Source organism: Apus apus, chromosome 14 (genome assembly GCF_020740795.1).
Source record: "Apus apus isolate bApuApu2 chromosome 14, bApuApu2.pri.cur, whole genome shotgun sequence".
Classification (NCBI taxonomy): Eukaryota; Metazoa; Chordata; class Aves; order Apodiformes; family Apodidae; genus Apus; species Apus apus.
In genome coordinates, this window is record NC_067295.1 from 1657526 (window position 1) to 1674199 (window position 16674).

Consider the following 16674-nt stretch of genomic DNA (forward strand, 5'->3'; position numbering starts at 1 on the left):
GTGCCAGAAGCAAATTGATGAGTTGCTCTTGTCTTCTCTTCATTCAGAGTAGTTCTGCAGGTGTTGGTCCAAATTCAATGGTCAGGAAGCTCAGACATCCCTGTTTTTTTGGTGTTGACTTACAGAGCTGAGCCTGTTCTCAGCTTCTTCATGGGGAGGATATAAAAACTTGGTGTATGATTCCTAATGCTTTTTATTTTATTTGTTTCCACTCACTGGGAATTTCTGTCCAAAAAAGCCTCAATATCACCTGTGTCCAGCATTAACAGGTTGATCCCCAGCACAAATCTTGATTTGTTTCTTTGACCTTGACTCTCAACAACTGAGAAGCAGGAATCTCCCCAGCCTGCAGGGAAGGAAATTACTGAGTGGAAGGTCTGCAAGTTGGAGAGAGAAACACTCTCTTGTAGTAGAGCTGTTGGAGGAGGAGACATCTGATAATGAGGAGAGTCAGAGCAAAAGAAGTAGAAAATGTTTAGATTTAACCTAGCTAGATAAAACTGCACTATGAAGCATGAGGACACATCAAAGGACACATTTGAGTAGGAAAAAAGGAGTTGATTGTTTTATTCTATAGCTTTGTACAGTAATAAAGATAAATTATCTCCAATTGATCATCCCTCTAGCAAGGTTTGTGTACACATCTTGATCAAAAATCTCCTAAGTTCATGAAACAAGTTAAATATGATTGTGTGGATCTCTGAGCTTCCAGACTGTGGTGCTGGGCCCTGTTCTGCTGCTTCTGCAGTGGCAAGTAACACAGATCCCTGAGTTGTCCCACTGGTCCAGCAGGTCCCAGTGGGACTGCTTAGAAGTAAAATAACTCCCAGTGCAAGTAGGGCTGGCAGGACTGACCCCTCTGCCAGCAGTGATGCCTGCTCAGAGCAGGCACTGGTGCTGGTAACTGTGTTACACAGAGCAACTAGGTAGTAAGTACCTGGTGGGTGCTTTGGGCTGGAAAAACACCTGTCCTCCTTTCACTGCCCAGCCTCAGGAGTAATAAGGAAATCCTGTGCTGGTATCAAGTGGGCAAACTCTCTTCCTTTGCTGGGTTTCTGCTTTCCAGCAGGGAATTGACCAGCACAGATGTTTTGCAGGATGGTGGAAATGAAAGGCAGGATCCCGTGGGTGAGGAGCTGGAGGTGGTGGCCATGTCAGAGGAGCCCCCAGAGAAGGGAGCTTCCCAAGGCTGCCACCAGGATGGGCACGAGGCAGGAGGAGGGTCTGGATCCTGATCCTAGGTGGAGAAGAGAAATGAGATAGCACTGGATTCTCCAAACACATGTGAGCTGTCAGGGCAGCAGAGCTGCTTTGGGACTCGGGTACCTGGAGGATCCACCTGTCAGGACAACCCCTAGATGTCACCTGGCCATGAATAGCGAGCAGGACTGAGTCTGTCCTTGCTTTCCCCAGTGTAAAGCAGGAATCAATCTGTTTGAATCATCCAAGCCACGGGTGTAGCTCTGTCGGGTTAAACAGCTCCTGGTCCTAGGGCTGCTGCAGCAGCGCCTGCTGGGGGACGCTGGGCAGGCCAGATCCCTGCCTTGTGACCAGCAGGCACTGCCTTAACAGAATTGTTCCAGCTTCCTGCAGGGTGGTTGAGGGGTTCTGTGTGTGATGAGACATCTCGAGGTGCAGCTGCAGGGGGGCTGCAGGCAGTGTGCTGCAGACCCAGGGGCTGTAACACCCTGGAGAGACCCTTTGTCTAGCCAGGAGCTACTTGGGGTTTCTTGTGGACAACAGCACACCAGTACTGAGTCTGCCCAGGAACAAGGTGGATCAGCTGCTCCTTGGGGGTCAAGACTTCTGCCCCACCATCAGTTCCTAAGCCTTTCCGGACTCTGAGCATTTGTGTCTTACCAGCTTCAGGCACCACGTGGATGTATCCATCAGGTGTTGGTCTCGGGGTCTCTGGCACGGCTGTGGGTGTCTTTTCAGTGGTCTCACTGCTGGTGGTGGTGGAAGAAGGGCTGGGAGGTGCTGGAGGGGCACTGGTCGTGCAAGGCAATGTTGTAGTCTCGGCCACTGAGGAGACAACACTCTTCTGGGTGGAGATGGTGGAGCTGGGAATCAAGGTGGGCTTGTGAGGAGAGAGGTTAATTTCTGTGGCTGTGGAGGTGGCGGGTGGAGAGGTGGAGTTAGGGGCAGGGGTGCTGGGAGGGTTGTGGGTGCTCAGGGTGATGGTGCTATGGGTGGCAGGAGTGGGGTGGGTGGTACCCCCAGGTGCTGGAGGGCTCATGGACACCAAGGGTGTGCTGGTGTTGTGGAAGGTAACAGCTGGGTTAGTACCAACACTGGGGGTGGTGGTCCCATGAGCAGCGGGTGGGACGGAGCTGGGAGAGGTGGTGTTGGACTTGACAGCAGTGAGGAGGGTGGTGAGGAGGGTGGCACCAGGAGGGGTGGCCTTACTTGAGCTGGCAGACTGGTGTGTGGAGCATGGGATGACAGAGCCTGTAGTGAGAGCAGGTTGGATGGAGGTGGGAGCAGGTTGGGTGGCAGAGAAGGGAGCAGGTTGGGTGGTGGAGGTGGGAGCAGGTTGGGTGGCAGAGAAGGGAGCAGGTTGGGTGGTGGAGGTGGGAGCAGGTTGGGTGGCAGAGAAGGGAGCAGGTTGGGTGGCAGAGAAGGGAGCAGGTTGGGTGGCAGAGAAGGGAGCAGGTTGGGTGGAGGTGGGAGCAGGTTGGGTGGCAGAGAAGGGAGCAGGTTGGGTGGAGGTGGGAGCAGGTTGGGTGGTGGAGGTGGGAGCAGGTTGAGTGGAGGTGGGAGCAGGTTGGGTGGAGGTGGGAGCAGGTTGGGTGGTGGAGGTGGGAGCAGGCTGAGTGGCAGAGAAGGGAGCAGGCTGAGTGGAGGTGGGAGCAGGTTGGGTGGTGGAGGTGGGAGCAGGTTGGGTGGAGGTGGGAGCAGGTTGGGTGGAGGTGGGAGCAGGACCCCCAGCAGCACTGGGGGAAGCACTGGAAATGCTGTCTGGGGGGGTTGGGCTGAGCGTGCTTGGGGTGGGGGCCTCAGAGGGGCTGGTGCTTGAATTAGAGGTAGGGTGACTGCTCATGCCAACAGGGATGGGGGCAGTGGTGAGGGTGGTGGGCATGGGGACAAGGTCTGTGGTGCTGGCTGAGGCAGTGGGGTGAGGAGGGGTGTGAGTCCCTGTGGGGTTGGGCTCCACCATCCCCCCTTGCAGGCCAATTCCCAGGATACAGTCCAGCTCCTGCTGGGACTGTCTCTTCACCCAGTCCACCACCACCGTCTCGTTTTCAGCTGCCTTCAGGTAATGGAGGTTTTTCCCAAGCAAATTTTTCACATCCATGATGCTGAGTTTCTGCAACACAAACACATCATCTTTGCTCATCCTCAGCACCACCACCAAGTGCTTTTCTAATGGGACTGCAGAGCAAGTCCTAACTTCCAAAAGAAAGTTTAAAAGGGTAAAGAAACAGGGCCTTGGTGATGTGATGGGGCTGTGGCCTCTCCCCACAGTCAGCCCTGCAGATTCCCAGGGAGGTACCTGCAGTTCCTTGGGATTTAGGTTAAGGAAGGTGCCCATGTCCATGTTTATGGCAGTGCCTCTCTTAGCCAAGCTTTTCAGGTCATCTGCTGGAGCTCCACCTTGAAGAAAGTATAGGGGACACCTAGACACGTGCAAACACTGCCAGCACTTTTGGAGGGGCTCTGGAGACTGCCAGGTGTGTCTCTAGGGTGGCTGAACCCCCCCGGCAGAAGAAGGGGTGTCCCACCTCCATTGCTGTGGGAAGGAAGGTGAAGGCTGAAGCACCTACCCAGGTATGGCCAAATGTGGCAGTAATAGACACTGGTGGACTCAGCCTTGTCACCAAAGACCTCATGGGCTTTTCTGTAGAGCTGGTCCTTCTTCGTTTGAGAGCAGGAAGAAATGTTTAACTGCCCAGCAGTCCTGGGAAGAGAGAAGGTCACAGGTTAGTGCTGGGGGCACCACCCCAACCACAGGTAAAGCCCTTTTGTTGGTGGGAGGAGACAAGTGGACTGTCCCTGCCTGCAATGCTGGGGGCTCAGGAGTTGGGAGCAGGACAGGGATCCCATTTTGCTGCCTGCAAGTGGGCACAGCCAAAACAGAGGTGGGAGCCTGCATCCCACCATCCACTTCCCCTGTGGCCCCAAGGGCCTCATAGGATGGAAAACATCCCTAAAAAGTTTCTTACCTGATGGATTCTAGAGGTATTTTATCGATCTGCTCCTCCTGCAGATTACACAGGTTTCTCCCCCCAATTGTCTGGAGCAAGGGCCCCGTCAAGGTGGAGCCCATCAAGGTGCCCCCCAGGGCCCTGTACCTTTTCAGCAGCTGGTTGACCTGGGAAACACAGTTCAGGTGGTTGCAGGCAGGGAAGGCAGATGCTCCCAGGAGAAATGCCTGTGCTGCAAGGCTGCCGTGCTGCCCTCGGGCAACACCTGAGCTGGGCTCTGGCACCCAGTGGTCCCAGTTTGGGGTCACCAGCGCCTGAACCCCTCTGCTGCCATGGGTTTACCTGGGCAGGGTTCCACTGGCCATCTGAGGGGTCAAGCAGGGCCAGGAGTGTGTCACTGGAGGTCACCATCCACTGGCTGATCTCCTTCGGCGTGTACAGGCGGGACAGTGTCCCGAGCTCCTTCAGCTGCTTCTCCGGGATCCCCGAGGGGTAAATCTGTAGGGCCAGGCCGGAGGGGTGGAGAAGAGGGTCAGGGGAGGGAAACGAAGGCAGAAGTGGGCACAAAGGACCTGCTCAGGTGCCTTCATCCCCATGGCTGGTGATGCCCATTCCCGCAGCTGGTCTCGCCCATCCCGGAGCGTGCCCGTGCCAGCAGGGGGGCTGTGCCAGGGCTCCTGCCCTGTGTCACCCCTCACCTGTGACAGCTTTCTTTTCAGGACCCTGAGGTACGTCGTGGGGAGGGGCTGCTCAGACAGCAGCTCCAGGTTTGCTTTTAAAACCTCATCGCTCAGGCACAGGTTGAACTCCTCGATGCTGTATGTGAGGACTAACAAGGTGGAGATGGTGCTGGCTGTGATGGGGCTGGATGAGCAGCCTGTGGGCAGGAAGGACATGTCAGGTGTTTCTTCCCTTCCCACCTTGGCCCTGATCCTGCCCCGTGGCCCCAGAAAAGCTCCAGTGGAGGCACATGGAATCAGGGACTGTGAATCATCCTCCCAGCCCCTGGCTCCCCAGCCTGTGAAGGAACCTTATTTGCTTTCATTCCTTAAAGTTACTCCTGAGGAGCCTGCTGATGTTTCTGCAGACCTTGTGGGCTTTGTGCTGTTCAAGGCAACAAGAAATGCTTGGGCAAGGTGAACCCACATGAGTATCCTCTGGTCTTGCAGCATCCTCCCCTGCTCAACTCCAGGAGTTTTCTCCTCTGCTCCAGCTCATTCCTGGCTGCTCCTGCCGTATTTCTGCTCCCAGGTAAGAGCAAACACCCCAACAGGCTGTAGGGGTGTTTCCCCCCAACTGCCCAGTGGCTTTATAGGAATCCCACAGTTTTCTGCCCAGTCCTGTCCATCTTTCTGGGGGCACACAAATGCCAATCATTCCAGGAACATTTTGCCCCCCAAGAGCTCTGAACTGCTCTAGGATGGCCACGGTGAAGGGAGACACTCACCTTCTGTGGTCCTCTTCAGCCTGGGTCGAGACAAAGCCACTGCTGCTGGGAAGGCCCTGAGGAGGGTCAGGGACTTTTCCCACTGGGAATGTCCCTGGCTGCTGTAAGTGGCTGCGATTGTCCTGCCAAAAGCCTCCCGTGTTGCCTGTAGGGGGGCAGAGGGTGCTGGGTCCTGCAGCCTTAGGGGGCTGAAGGGCAGCTCCCCTCGAGCTCTCGAGGAGGGCACTTACCTTGGCCACCAAGCTCAGTGTGGTCTGGTTCAAAGCCAGCACGAGCGGCCCCAAACTTTGTAGAGTCTGTAAATCCCAGCTGGAAGGGTCCCTGTGGAGGTCAGGAGAAGGTTGGGTGTTGGTCCAGCTGGTGGGTCCACCACCCTGCCCACGCACCGCCTGCCCCATAAGGGCAGGTGGAGGCTCCTTACCCATACACTGTGCCACCCCCAAGGAGCACAGCATTGAGGGCGTCCTGCTGGGCCCCTGTCAGCTCTGGGCAGAGCTTCAGGTTCTCCAGGACACTGGGGTCTGAGGCTGTGATGGTCTCAGGCTCCATGTCACACACCAGTGCCCCAAGGCTGCTGAGCTGCTCAGGATGCAAGTGGCTGCTCCTCACCCCCTGGGAGAGACAATCCAGCCCTCGTACAAGCACACGGTGAGGGGTGCAGGGGACCCTGGCCACCCCCCAGCTCTTCTCCCCCTCACCAGGCAGGTCAGTGCCCGTTGCAGCAGCTCCCGCCGCTGGACTGAGCCCTTGGGCAGCAGGTCCAGGTTCCCATGGGAAGCACGGGTGTAAAAGGCTCCACAGGTCCCACTGTCCACCTCGGCCAAACTGTGGGGAGCAAGAGCCAGCATGGAGAGGAGGAACGGGGTGAAGGGCCCCTCATCTCCACCAGAAGGTCTGTAATGTTGCTTTTGGGGATATATAGGGAGAGTCCTTTTAAGTGATCACTCCTTTCTGAGCAATGAGCTGCTGAGCTGCTCAGGGCTGGGGAGTCTCCTCTCACCAGGAGAGGACATCTTGGACATAGGATGGGAGCCACCCAACTCCATGCATCCCACGCCATGCCCAGCAAGGCCCTATCCTTGGAGAGAAGCGGGGTGAGGAGAGAACCAGGGGGTCTGCAGGGCTGGAAATGTCCCGTGTGGGTCTGAGGGTGCCCGCAGACACAGGTGATTTTTGTAACACTCTCCTCCTCAGAGAGCTCCACGTGCCCTGGGGTGTGCCAGGGCCCCTGGATGAAGTGATTCAGCCCCAAAACCACAGCCGTGTGCTGCCCTTGACTCAAAGAAGAGCAGCAGGTCGGGCGGGTACCTGCCGAAATCAGCCGTCAGGTTCCTGGCAGAGAGCAGGCGGGCCAGGCAGGAGAGCTGGGCAGAGAGAGGCAGGGCTTGCCAATGCCGAGGTGCCGAGAGCCCCTTTGCCACCTCCCCGCCGGGCTCTGCGGGGTGTGCAGCCCCTCCCCTGCCCACCTGGACACGGCTCAGCTCCGCTGGGTTGTTTTGCAGCCCCCGGGCCAAGGCCAGGCGGGCAGCGGCGGGCAGGGGGCGGGCCGGGAGGCACGGGAACCCCCGCAGGACCCCGGCCCAGAGGCTGCGGGGAGGAGACAGGGCTGCAGCTCATCGTCAGCTTTAGCTCCCCAGCACCCCGTGGAGGTCAAGCCTGCTCATTCCCTTGGGAACTTCCCCCTTCATCCCAACCACGACTGCGTGAGGTAAGCGGGAATACCACGGGGATGTCATGAAGCTGTCCCCTGATGCCAGCGGTGGGGACAAAGGGCATGTCCTGTCAGCCGGGAGGGTGCCCGTCCCCGTGGCCAGGGTGGTGGCAGAGGTGCCCACCATCCCCTGGGAGCTGGGTGAGGGAGGAGCCACTGGAGCCTGGATTTCGGCTCGGGGGAGGCTCTGGTTACACCCGAGTCAGCCCCGCGAAAGGGAAGGAAGCGCTCGGTGTGTTTGTGCTGCGGCAGCCCCGGCAGCTGCGGCCCCAGCTCCAGAACCGGCTGCTCAAGACTCTAAATCCTCTCCGGCCCAAGTCACCTGTCACAGCGGCCGTGACACGGATGCGGAGAGAAACGCAACATCCACCCACGCCTGCCCGGCCCCCCGGGCCCCCCCAGGGACCCCCCGCTTGTCTGGCACCCTTGTCCTGGGGGTGGCACTTACTCAGGGTGTTGCTCGGCGGCAGACAGGACAGCTCCGATGATCAGGGTGGCCTGAGGAGGAGGATGGGGGGACGCTCAGCCCCGCCAGGAGCACAGGGATTTAAACCCCCAGGGATGGAGCGGGGAACGGGATCCGAGCCGGCCGGTGCTCCCGGTGGCTGCTGGCGGCTGAGAGCTGCCGCAGCCCCGAGCCTGCCCTGGCTCACGGGCAGGGACAAAAGCCACCACAGCTACTCTCAGGAGTGGGGACCCTTCAACAGGGGGTCTGTCCCAGCTCCCCCACAGCTGGGGGGACCTGGGGTGCCCATCAGGTCTAGGGTCCCAGCCCTTGGCTTGCGAGCAGGGCAGGGACACTGCCCGACAGCGGGTGAGCGAGGGAGGGGACGGGAGGGGACAGGGTCTGCTGAGGGGAGCAGAGGACTGGGGACCCACAGCAGCTCTGCCGTGTTCCAGCAAAGCCCTGGTGTACTGGGAGGCACTGGAGCAGCCGGGGGGGACTCACCACTGCCACTTTCGCCAGGTCTGTGGAGAAACCTGCAAGGAAGCGGGAGGGGGTTGTGAAACATCCATGCTAGGGAATGTATGGAATGTCTGTGCTATGAACATCCATGCTATGAACATCCGTGCTATGGGGTGTCCGTGCTATGGGGTGTCCATGCTATGGGGTGTCCATGCTATGGAACGTCTGTGCTATCCATGACTGTATGTACAGGCAACTGGGGGCTGTTCTAAAGCAGGTTCATGTTTAAATTCTGGGAAGGGCCTTTTCTTAGTTTTAAAATTGAAATTAATTTATTTATCAATTTATTAAATGTAAATTAATGTAAATTAATTGATTACTTTTTACTTTTTAATTCAACATGATTACATATTATTTAAATAACTATAATATAGCTCATAATATAATTAACTATTTAAAAGCTAAATATAATTATCATTGTGTTGATAAATATTTATTCTACAATATTATTTAATTAAATTATTTTAATATTTTAAATTTAATACCATTTTTCTTAATTGAATAATATTTGGTAAATGCTGGTGACCACCCTGCATCCCCCTGTGCTGCCCTGCAGCCTCTGCCAGCCCTGACAACCCGGGGTGCCTCGGGATGGGTTTGCAGGACAAAAAAAGTGAGGAATCTGCCCCTGGAAAAGTGTTTTCATGCAGATTTCTAACACGGTGCTGGCAGCAGCTGGGCAAGCTCCCTGTGGATGCTGGTGGGAGCAGGAGGCAGTGCCCAGGCAGTGCCAAAGCCAAGAGGGTTGGGAATGAAAAGCAGGGTGGGCTGGAGCATCCCCAGTGCTGGGGGGTCCTGGGCAGGATCAGCTTGAGGGGGACAAGGGGTAACTCACGGAGGCAGAGAGAAGTGGCTGGGGCTGCCCACACCATGGTGGCTGTTCCAGGGCTTCTTCCTCAGAGCCAGGGAGTGTGTCTCACCCCCGGGATGGTGCTGGCAGTTGGCTGGGCTGGGAATAGTCCTGGAGCTGATTCCTTTGTCCGATGCTGGGGCTGGAGCTGTGGAGCACTGCAGGCCAGCGTGCCCACCCGTCCTCTCTGAGTGCCCACACAAGCCCCTGCACCCAAGGGAGAGGGTTTTAAATCCTAAATAAGAGAAAACAGACCTTCATTCTCCATCTGTTATTAAAAGAAACTCCACCATAAACTGTTCTTTCTGACACCCAGAGCCCAGCTCCTGCCTGTGCCCTGCAGGGACAGAGTCCCCCTCCATCCCCTGGCTCTGCATGGACCACACCAACACAGGCTGGGAGAAATCCAGTGCAACCCAGTGGAGGAGCACCAGCAGGCATCACCCTCCCCTGTCCCCAACCCCAAACCCCTCAGCTAGAAACCCTGTCAGGAAATTAATCCCTGCTCCAGGAATGGGTTGCCCAGAGCAATTACCTTATTGCCCTGGAATTTTCCCGCTAAGTCTTGTTATGGTCCCTGAATCCCACTGGTGCCCTGGTTATGTTGCTCACCTTCCAGGAGGGATCTGGCTCTGGGATGAAGCTTCTGCTCCAGAGAAGGTGCTCACCCACCTGCTGTCCTGGGGATGGGCCGGGATGGGGCTGGGGACAACTCGGCACTTATCTGCTGCGGGGTGGGGATGTTGCTCTGAAACTGGGGTGTGACGGGGCAGTTTCTCAACAGTGTTTTGTAAAGCTGCTTTCTCTTCTGGGCTTGGTTTTGTTGTTGGGTGTGGGGTTTTTTTTTGGTGTGTGTTTGTTGGGTTTTGTGGGTTGTTTTTTTTTCTTTTGTAAAACGTCACTTTGAACTTCGGGGCAAATGGCTTGAATGGCCTGGTTTGGTGATTTCTGGGCTCCTGATGGAGGAACTTCCTCCTGATTAGTGAAAGACCTTTGAGCTATTCAGGGGGCTATTTGATAGGGCAACCAGGGTGCAGAACAACCAAGTCCTGGGTGATGGGCTCAGCACTCCTCTGGGACGTGCTCCCCATCCAAACTTGTCCTTTTGGCCTTGACCATGGACAATCCTGTTCCCTTTTTTTACAGCTTTCTCCACTTCTGAACCTGCTTGGAAATGCCACCCAGCACGTGCCATAAAGAAGGAGACCAGAAAGTAAGGAGGCAAAGCCTTTCTGAGGCTGGATGAGGAAAACCTGGAGGAGCCTGACCCTGTGCAGCACCAGACATGTTACCTGAGACTTTATCCTGGGAAAAAAGGAAGGGTAAGAGCTGTTGGCAGTGGGTGGCTGGGCTGGCAGCCTGGCTGCGCCACCTGCTCAGCTGGGTTTGGGGACACCAGCCTTCACAAAGGGTCCTTGGACCTGCTGGCACAGTGATGAGCAGAGTGTGCCATCCCCCAGTGCTCCCAGCCATGGTGTCCCCATCCCCACCCTCCACAGAGCAACCAGTCCTGCAGCACCAGGGCTTGCTCAACACCCGCAGGTGATTCTGGTTTCTATTTTGGAAGGATTTCCTGTAAAAATAGCTCTCATTAGAGTGGTAAAATTACAGAAAATTGTTTGCTATGAGGCTGCTGGTGGGGGACAGCCCCTGCTGCAGGCTGGATGGTCAGAGGTGGCTGGAGCACGAGGGCAGGAGCACATGGGGGCCCTTCGCAGGTCACTGTGTCTTGCTGTGTCCCCATGGAGCTTAAAACCAACCCTGAAACAACCCCAGGAGGAGCAGGCACAGGAAAATCCACCCCAAACCTGTACTTGCTGGGAAGCATCTGCCTAATCCCTTCCCCAGGCTGGCCAGATGGGCTGGAAATGCTCCCTCCTCTTAACCAGCTGCTTCTCCACCCTTGCCAGGGTTTTAACCCTAAAAACCTCACAGCCTGAAGACTGCAAATAATTCCTTTGGGTCTTTGCTCACTTTTCCAGCTTTTCCAACCCAAGGAATGTGCAAGAGTTATATGGAAAACTTGCATGGCAGCAGCTTTCCCTGTGCACCTCCTAAACCCCAGGAGCTCTGGGGCTGCTTCCCCATTTCCCTGCCAGGAAGAGCTGCTATGTTTTGAAATTAGGAATTTTTCTTCTGCTTCTGCTCGTTGGTTGGGGTCAATCCCAGCTGCTGGGATTGGGCAGAGGGCAGGGTGGGCAGGGGAAGGGCCAGGACAGCGGCATCTGCCCCAGCCACCTCGGGCATCCTTGGTCATCTGTGTCAGAGTTACTAAATCCAGGAAGGCTTTCAGGTAGGTGGTTTCGGCCAGGGAGGGGGATCTCAGCTGGGCGAGGACCCACAACAGGTTGGCCGGGTTGAAGCCCTGGGGCTGGTCCTGCTGGACTGGTCTGGGCTCATTCCTGGAAGCCCCCAGCACCGCACCGGCCACACTGTGGAAGACGCCAGCCCAGGCAGCACGGGGTGGATTGAGAGACCAGAGGGTGAACTGCAGGGTACGCAGGGAATGGTTTATTACAGCAACGTGCAACGAGGAACAAGGGTTACAGCAAGCTGGGCAGGATGTCACGAGCCACACACCTGATCACGACCCCCCGTTCCCAACACACCGGTGGATTCGTGGACGGTGCAGAGAACGGCCCCGCGGCAGCGACGAGGGAGCAGGGCTGGAAAGCGGAAAACGTCCCTCTGCAGGGCAAGGAAAGCAGATTTATCTCTGGTTGCTGCAATGTCAGGTAAAGGTGCAATGCAGGAGGTTGTTGGGTGGTGCGGGGGCTCCTCAGGGTGCCAGCCCCTGGCAGTGACAGTCCATCACTTCCCCCTGTGTGTGGGCACCACGTGTCCCCTCGCGTCACCCCTAGTGACCACCAGCCCTGCAGCTGAGGGAAGAATCATCCCTGTCACACAGTGGGGACAGTCCCTCCACAGGCTGTGGGAAGGGATGGCTATGTCCTGCCTCTGCTGCTGCAGATCTCACCCGTAACTCCTCTGGGCCTCCTGAGAATGTCACCTCGTTCTTCAACAAACAGGTTCCTGGTCTTAACTTACAGCTCTGAGACCTGCCTGTGGCTGCCCCTCCCCTTACCAGCTACTCCTGGGAGATGGGATGGGCAGGGATGAGGCCTGGGAGGAAGGAGACAGGTCTCCTGCTCCTCCAACCCCTCCGTGACAACATTTCAGGAGCCCACAGTCCCCAGTCAGTGCCTGCGGAGCCCTGCACCTTGTGCCTGTCCCCAACCCACAGTCACAGCAGCACTTGGTGCCAAGACACGGAACAAAGGTGACAGCCCCCTCATCTCCAGCCACATGCCACCACATGGTGAGCTGGCAGCTGCCAGCACCCAGGGACACAAGGGACAGGAAATGCAACACCCCGTGGGGTTTCAGTGACCCGCACAGTGCGCTCACACCAAGGAGAGGGCGGAGCTGCTTTATTCCCCTTCGGGGCAGGAATATTAGTTGCGTGAAACTGCTGTCAGGGGCACGTTAAACAGGACAGGAATGCAGGGTGACAATAACTCTGGGCACCTGCTGATTTGGCAGCTTGGTGCTGAAGGACCAGTGCTCTGGATGTGACGGGCTCCAGCCTTCCCTGTCCCTCCAGCCCATGCCTGCTGCCTTGCTCTTGCTCTCTTTGTTCTCCAAACATCCTCCTTGGGCTGGAAATGGTGGGAAGGAGAGAGCGAAGCGGCACGGGCAACTCCAGAGAAACTCTTCTTGCAGAGAGCCAAGCTCCTTCCTGCCCCTCGTATCAGGCCTCGGCTGTTCTCTCAGCTCCAACCCTTTCCTTGGTTGCTCTTGCTGCTCCAGAGCCCTCCCAGACTGCCCACCCAAAGGACCTGCCCCCAGCACTGGCACCCCACAGCAACCAGCCAGTGAGGAGCTACAGGACCAAGATATGATACTTATTGCTCCTCATTTGGGTAGAGCAGAAAGGAGCTTGTGCCTTCTGACCTGTCTCAGCAAGGGTTACATCCCCAGCCAGGATAAAAGCGGGTGCTAGGAAAAGGCAATGCCAGTAGAAGGAATGATGAGATCTATTAAAAAAGCTTTGGGCTGCTGGCTCTCTGACCACACAAGCACTAAAAATATACGTGTCTCCGAGACCACCCGTACTTCAGAACCACTAAATGATGAGGTTTTTCTCTTAGAAATTCGAAAAAAAATAGTTTAAAATCCATGTGTATCGACTTGCTCACCTTCAACACTCCTTTAAAAAGACACACGTGGGTGGAAGCAGGAAGGAAAATGTGTGGGCAGGGATGGGCAGGCAGCTTGTCCTTGGAGGCAGGCCGGGATGGGCAGGCAGCAGGTTCTCAGTGGCAGGCAGGGCCTGCCTGGGCCCATCAAACAGATGGGGCCACCCTGGGACCAGAGGGGGATTTGTTGGTGCCCCCCAGGCTGCCCCTCAGCCTCCTGATCTCCCACCTCCCACACAACATGTGTTCCAGCAGGCTGGAATGAAGGGAATTGGGGGCAGGGGCACAGAAGCTGCACCCGGCATGTTCTCCCCTCCCTTTGCTGGGCTGCATTTTAGCATCCTAAGATGCAGGGAGGGTTTGCAGATATATCCATCGTGCCCATGGCAAAGGCAGTGGCCCTGCTGCTCCGGCTGTGCTTGGGCCCCCAGGGCAGGGACATAAAGCATTGGGGTCACTCTAAGCTGGTATGTGACACACTGACTCTGCTGCTGAGGCTCAGAATCAGGAAAGGGGCATCCAGTGGCCAGAGGGATGATGTGTACGTTAAAAACCAAACTCACCCTAATCACTGCTAAAATCTCTCTAATCCCAGCCCCAGAAGTGAGGGAAGCCACAGACTACGGGGAGTGCAGATGTGGAGTCAGCGCTGGGCTCTGCTGGGACCCACCGGGACAACAATGGGAGCCTTGGGCTGGAAATGCAGAGATGTGGTGGGAACTCACTCCAAAGCCCACTCAGCCAACCACTGCTCACACCGGGATCGCTGCTCCTCCGTCTCCGGGCTCCTGGCTTTGCTCCGTGCCTCCTCTTCTTCTCTGCCACCAAGCACGGCTTCCTGGCTTTGCTCCTCTTCCACCTTCTGCACCACTTTGTCCTTCAGCTCCTGGATGACCTCATCCAGCTGGTGAGTGACGTGGTGGGGCACCCAGTTGCTGTCCATGGTGGTGATGAAGGGGTCGGGCGCACAGACCTCGATGAGCTCCTTGCCGGTGGGGATGCGCAGGTAGTAGGCGTGGAGCATCATCCTGTAGGGACTGCTGTCCTTCCTGTGGCTGTAGGTGAAGTCCCCCACGATGGGGTGGCCGATGGCACTGCAGTGAACCCGGAGCTGATGAGTCCGCCCTAGGGAGAGAGCGGGAGTGGAGGAATCACACAGCATTGTCTGGGTTGGAAAAGACCTTTCTGATCGTGGAGCCCAGCCCAGCACAGCCAAATTCACCACTAACCCATGTCCCTCAGCACCACATCTACAAGGCTTTTAAAGCCCTTCAGGGGTGGTGACTCCACCACTGCCCTGGGCAGCCTGTGCCAGGGCCTGACAACCCTCTTGGTGAATGAATTTTTCCTGTTATTCAATCTAAACCTCCCCGGGCATAGCTTGAGGCTGTTTCCTCTTGTTCTTTCACTTGTTCCTTGGGAGAAGAGACCAACCACCCCTCAGCCTCCTTTTCTCCAGACTAAACAACCCCACTTCCCTCAGCCTCTCCATCAGCTCCGTCATGAGGTTATCCTTGAAACCCTCCCGGAGGGCAGGGTGCTGGGAGGTGACAACGCACAAAATGGCTCAGCCCTTTCCAGGTTTCACTTTGCAGGATGTGCCCACACTGCCACCGAGGCCCAGGGCTGAAGGTGCAGGTTCCACCTCTGTCACCTCTGCCTCAGCACCTTGTGCTGCTGGGGACAGGCACTGCTCTGTACCCATGGCCCCATGGACCATGTCAGAGCCACAGGGCTGCAGCCCCCAGCCCCCACCTGTCAGCGGCTGCAGCAGCACTTTGGTTACGGGGTCTCCGCTGTAGGACCCGTGCTCAAGCACGACCAGCTCCGACTGGCAAGGTTTGGGATTGTCACAGCCTGCAACGAGATCCAGAGCGGGGGGGGGTCAGCTCCTCACAGCACAGCCCGGGCGGTGGGGGCAGCGCAGAGGGTGTGGGACCGCTCACCCTGCGTCCCCTCGATGCACATCATGTGGGTCATGCCCTCGGTGGTGTTCTTCCCGATGGCGTAGCGGATTGTCAGGCGGCTCTGGCTGACGTGGCCCCTGACCTGCAGGACACAAGGCCCGTTGGCAAACCCGGGCTCAGCACGACGGGACAAGCAGCAAGTTAGCAAGCTCAGCAGACACATCCAGGAGCAGGAGCCGGCAGGGCGAGCTTACCAGGGCGAGATAGGCTTTGGTCACCAGCCGGTCCTTAAAACACTTGTAGGCGCTTCCTGCCGCGGCCTTGTTGAGCGCCACGCAGAGGGCCCCGCTGGTGGAGAAGTCCAGCTGGTGGCAGAACCTGGGGAGGGGACGGGAGGCAGAGGAGTAACCCTGGCACGTGGGAAGCATCCCTGGCCAACTCAGAGGCAGGGACTGGTCGCCAGCCCAACCTGAAGCCGTAGTAGGTGTCGGGGTCGGCCAGCTCGGGGAAGCGGTGCTTGAGCTGGCTCTGCAGGGTCAGGGTCTCGTACCACATCTTGCTGTCGATGCGGATGTCCCAGTGCTTGTTCACCACGATGAAGTCAGGGCTCTGGTACAGGATGGACAGGTTGTCGATGGTGCCCGGCTCCATGGCCAGCGCCCTGCGGGGAGCGTGAAGGGGAGTGGGGGCTGAGCCTCCGGCCTGTGCACCCCCGGGGTGGGCACAGCGCCCCTGGGAGCAAAGGGACCCAGTGAGACTGGGCAGGGGGCAGGGCTGGGGAACACAGCAGGGCTGGAAATGTACCGGTGCGCGGGTCCCAGAGCGATCCCCGTGTCACGCCGCCTGTGTCACCCCCGTCACTCGGTGCAGGTCGCACACGGGTACTGGTGCTGTCACGGTGCGACAGCCAGAGCCGTCCCGGTGCCACCACGCCGTACGGCTCCTGCAGCCTCCCGGTGTCAGCCCGGCCACCTCTGCCGCCGTCCCGGTGTCACGCCTGGAGGCCCCGCAGCCGCACGGGGCCGGCCCGATCCAGCCCCGTCCCTGCTCCCACCGCTCCCAGCCCCGCGCCCCGCTCGCTGCCAGCCGGGGCCGGGCCGCCACCGCGGCGCCCCCGCCCGCTGGGGACACGCACGGCGGAGGGGACACGGCGGTGGGGACCCGGGAAATGGCGCTGGGGACCCAGGACACGGCCGAGGGACATGCCCGGCGGAAAGGACGGCGCCGACCGGACCCCAACCCGCGTCCTGCCCGCGCCCCGACCTGCAGCGCCGTCCCCGGGCCGGGCGGAGCGCCCAGCGCCTACATCGCTGCGGCGGCGCCGCGCTGCGCGTCGCGTCCAATCAGCGCCGCCTCCGCTTCCGGCCGGCCGGGCGGCGTCCAATCAGCGCTGCCCCCGCCTCCAGCTCCCCGCGCTCTGTCCAATCAGCGGCGGCCCCGCTGAG

The 16674-nt window shown here is 58.0% G+C and overlaps 3 protein-coding genes across 5 annotated transcripts; 1 reads left to right on the plus strand and 2 right to left on the minus strand.

Moving 5' to 3' along the window:
* Positions 1-1154: 1154 nt before the first annotated feature.
* Positions 1155-12431, minus strand: LOC127390618 (mesothelin-like protein). The gene is made up of 16 exons (XM_051632444.1): positions 12366-12431; positions 11704-11811; positions 11362-11611; positions 8256-8287; positions 7755-7804; positions 6017-6166; positions 5826-5916; positions 5592-5740; positions 4847-5060; positions 4491-4646; positions 4167-4315; positions 3768-3901; positions 3497-3597; positions 3050-3310; positions 1861-2422; positions 1155-1237 (listed from the first exon to the last, which is right to left on the minus strand). The coding sequence occupies exons 1-16, from the start codon at positions 12429-12431 to the stop codon at positions 1155-1157; spliced, it is 2556 nt and encodes an 851-aa protein (XP_051488404.1).
* Positions 11613-16559, minus strand: RPUSD1 (RNA pseudouridine synthase domain containing 1). 3 transcript variants are annotated; one of them, XM_051632503.1, is made up of 6 exons: positions 16034-16559; positions 15699-15890; positions 15484-15607; positions 15269-15371; positions 15078-15179; positions 11613-14447 (listed from the first exon to the last, which is right to left on the minus strand). In XM_051632503.1, exons 2-6 carry the CDS (start codon positions 15878-15880, stop codon positions 14044-14046), a joined length of 915 nt encoding a protein of 304 aa, XP_051488463.1. In that variant the 5' UTR covers positions 15881-15890; positions 16034-16559; the 3' UTR covers positions 11613-14043. The 3 variants fall into 3 exon arrangements, with proteins under 3 accessions (XP_051488463.1, XP_051488465.1, XP_051488464.1); XM_051632505.1 differs by having other exon boundaries at positions 15699-15838; positions 16034-16558; XM_051632504.1 differs by having other exon boundaries at positions 15780-15890; positions 16034-16558.
* Positions 15879-16673, plus strand: LOC127390620 (uncharacterized). The gene is made up of 2 exons (XM_051632445.1): positions 15879-15901; positions 16100-16673. Exons 1-2 carry the CDS (start codon positions 15879-15881, stop codon positions 16671-16673), a joined length of 597 nt encoding a protein of 198 aa, XP_051488405.1.
* The last annotated feature ends 1 nt before the right edge of the window (position 16674 follows it).

What these genes read in the sequence shown, in the direction of transcription:
- LOC127390618 (XM_051632444.1), bottom strand. Translation starts at nt 12,431, where the DNA reads ATGTGGCTGGAGATGAGGGGGCTGTCACCTTTGTTCCGTGTCTTGGCA. An exon ending in CACCAAGTGCTGCTGTGACT is followed by an intron (nt 11,812 to 12,365) that starts GTGGGTTGGGGA and finishes CTTGCCCTGCAG; the next exon opens with AGGGACGTTTTCCGCTTTCC. An exon ending in ACCTGGCGAAAGTGGCAGTG is followed by an intron (nt 7,805 to 8,255) that starts GTGAGTCCCCCC and finishes CCTCCTCCTCAG; the next exon opens with GCCACCCTGATCATCGGAGC.
- LOC127390620 (XM_051632445.1), top strand. Translation starts at nt 15,879, where the DNA reads ATGGCCAGCGCCCTGCGGGGAGC. An exon ending in GCCAGCGCCCTGCGGGGAGC is followed by an intron (nt 15,902 to 16,099) that starts GTGAAGGGGAGT and finishes CACTCGGTGCAG; the next exon opens with GTCGCACACGGGTACTGGTG.
- RPUSD1 (XM_051632503.1), bottom strand. Translation starts at nt 15,880, where the DNA reads ATGGAGCCGGGCACCATCGACAACCTGTCCATCCTGTACCAGAGCCCT. An exon ending in GACACCTACTACGGCTTCAG is followed by an intron (nt 15,608 to 15,698) that starts GTTGGGCTGGCG and finishes TCCCCTCCCCAG; the next exon opens with GTTCTGCCACCAGCTGGACT. An exon ending in GCTGCTGCAGCCGCTGACAG is followed by an intron (nt 14,448 to 15,077) that starts GTGGGGGCTGGG and finishes CTCTCTCCCTAG; the next exon opens with GGCGGACTCATCAGCTCCGG.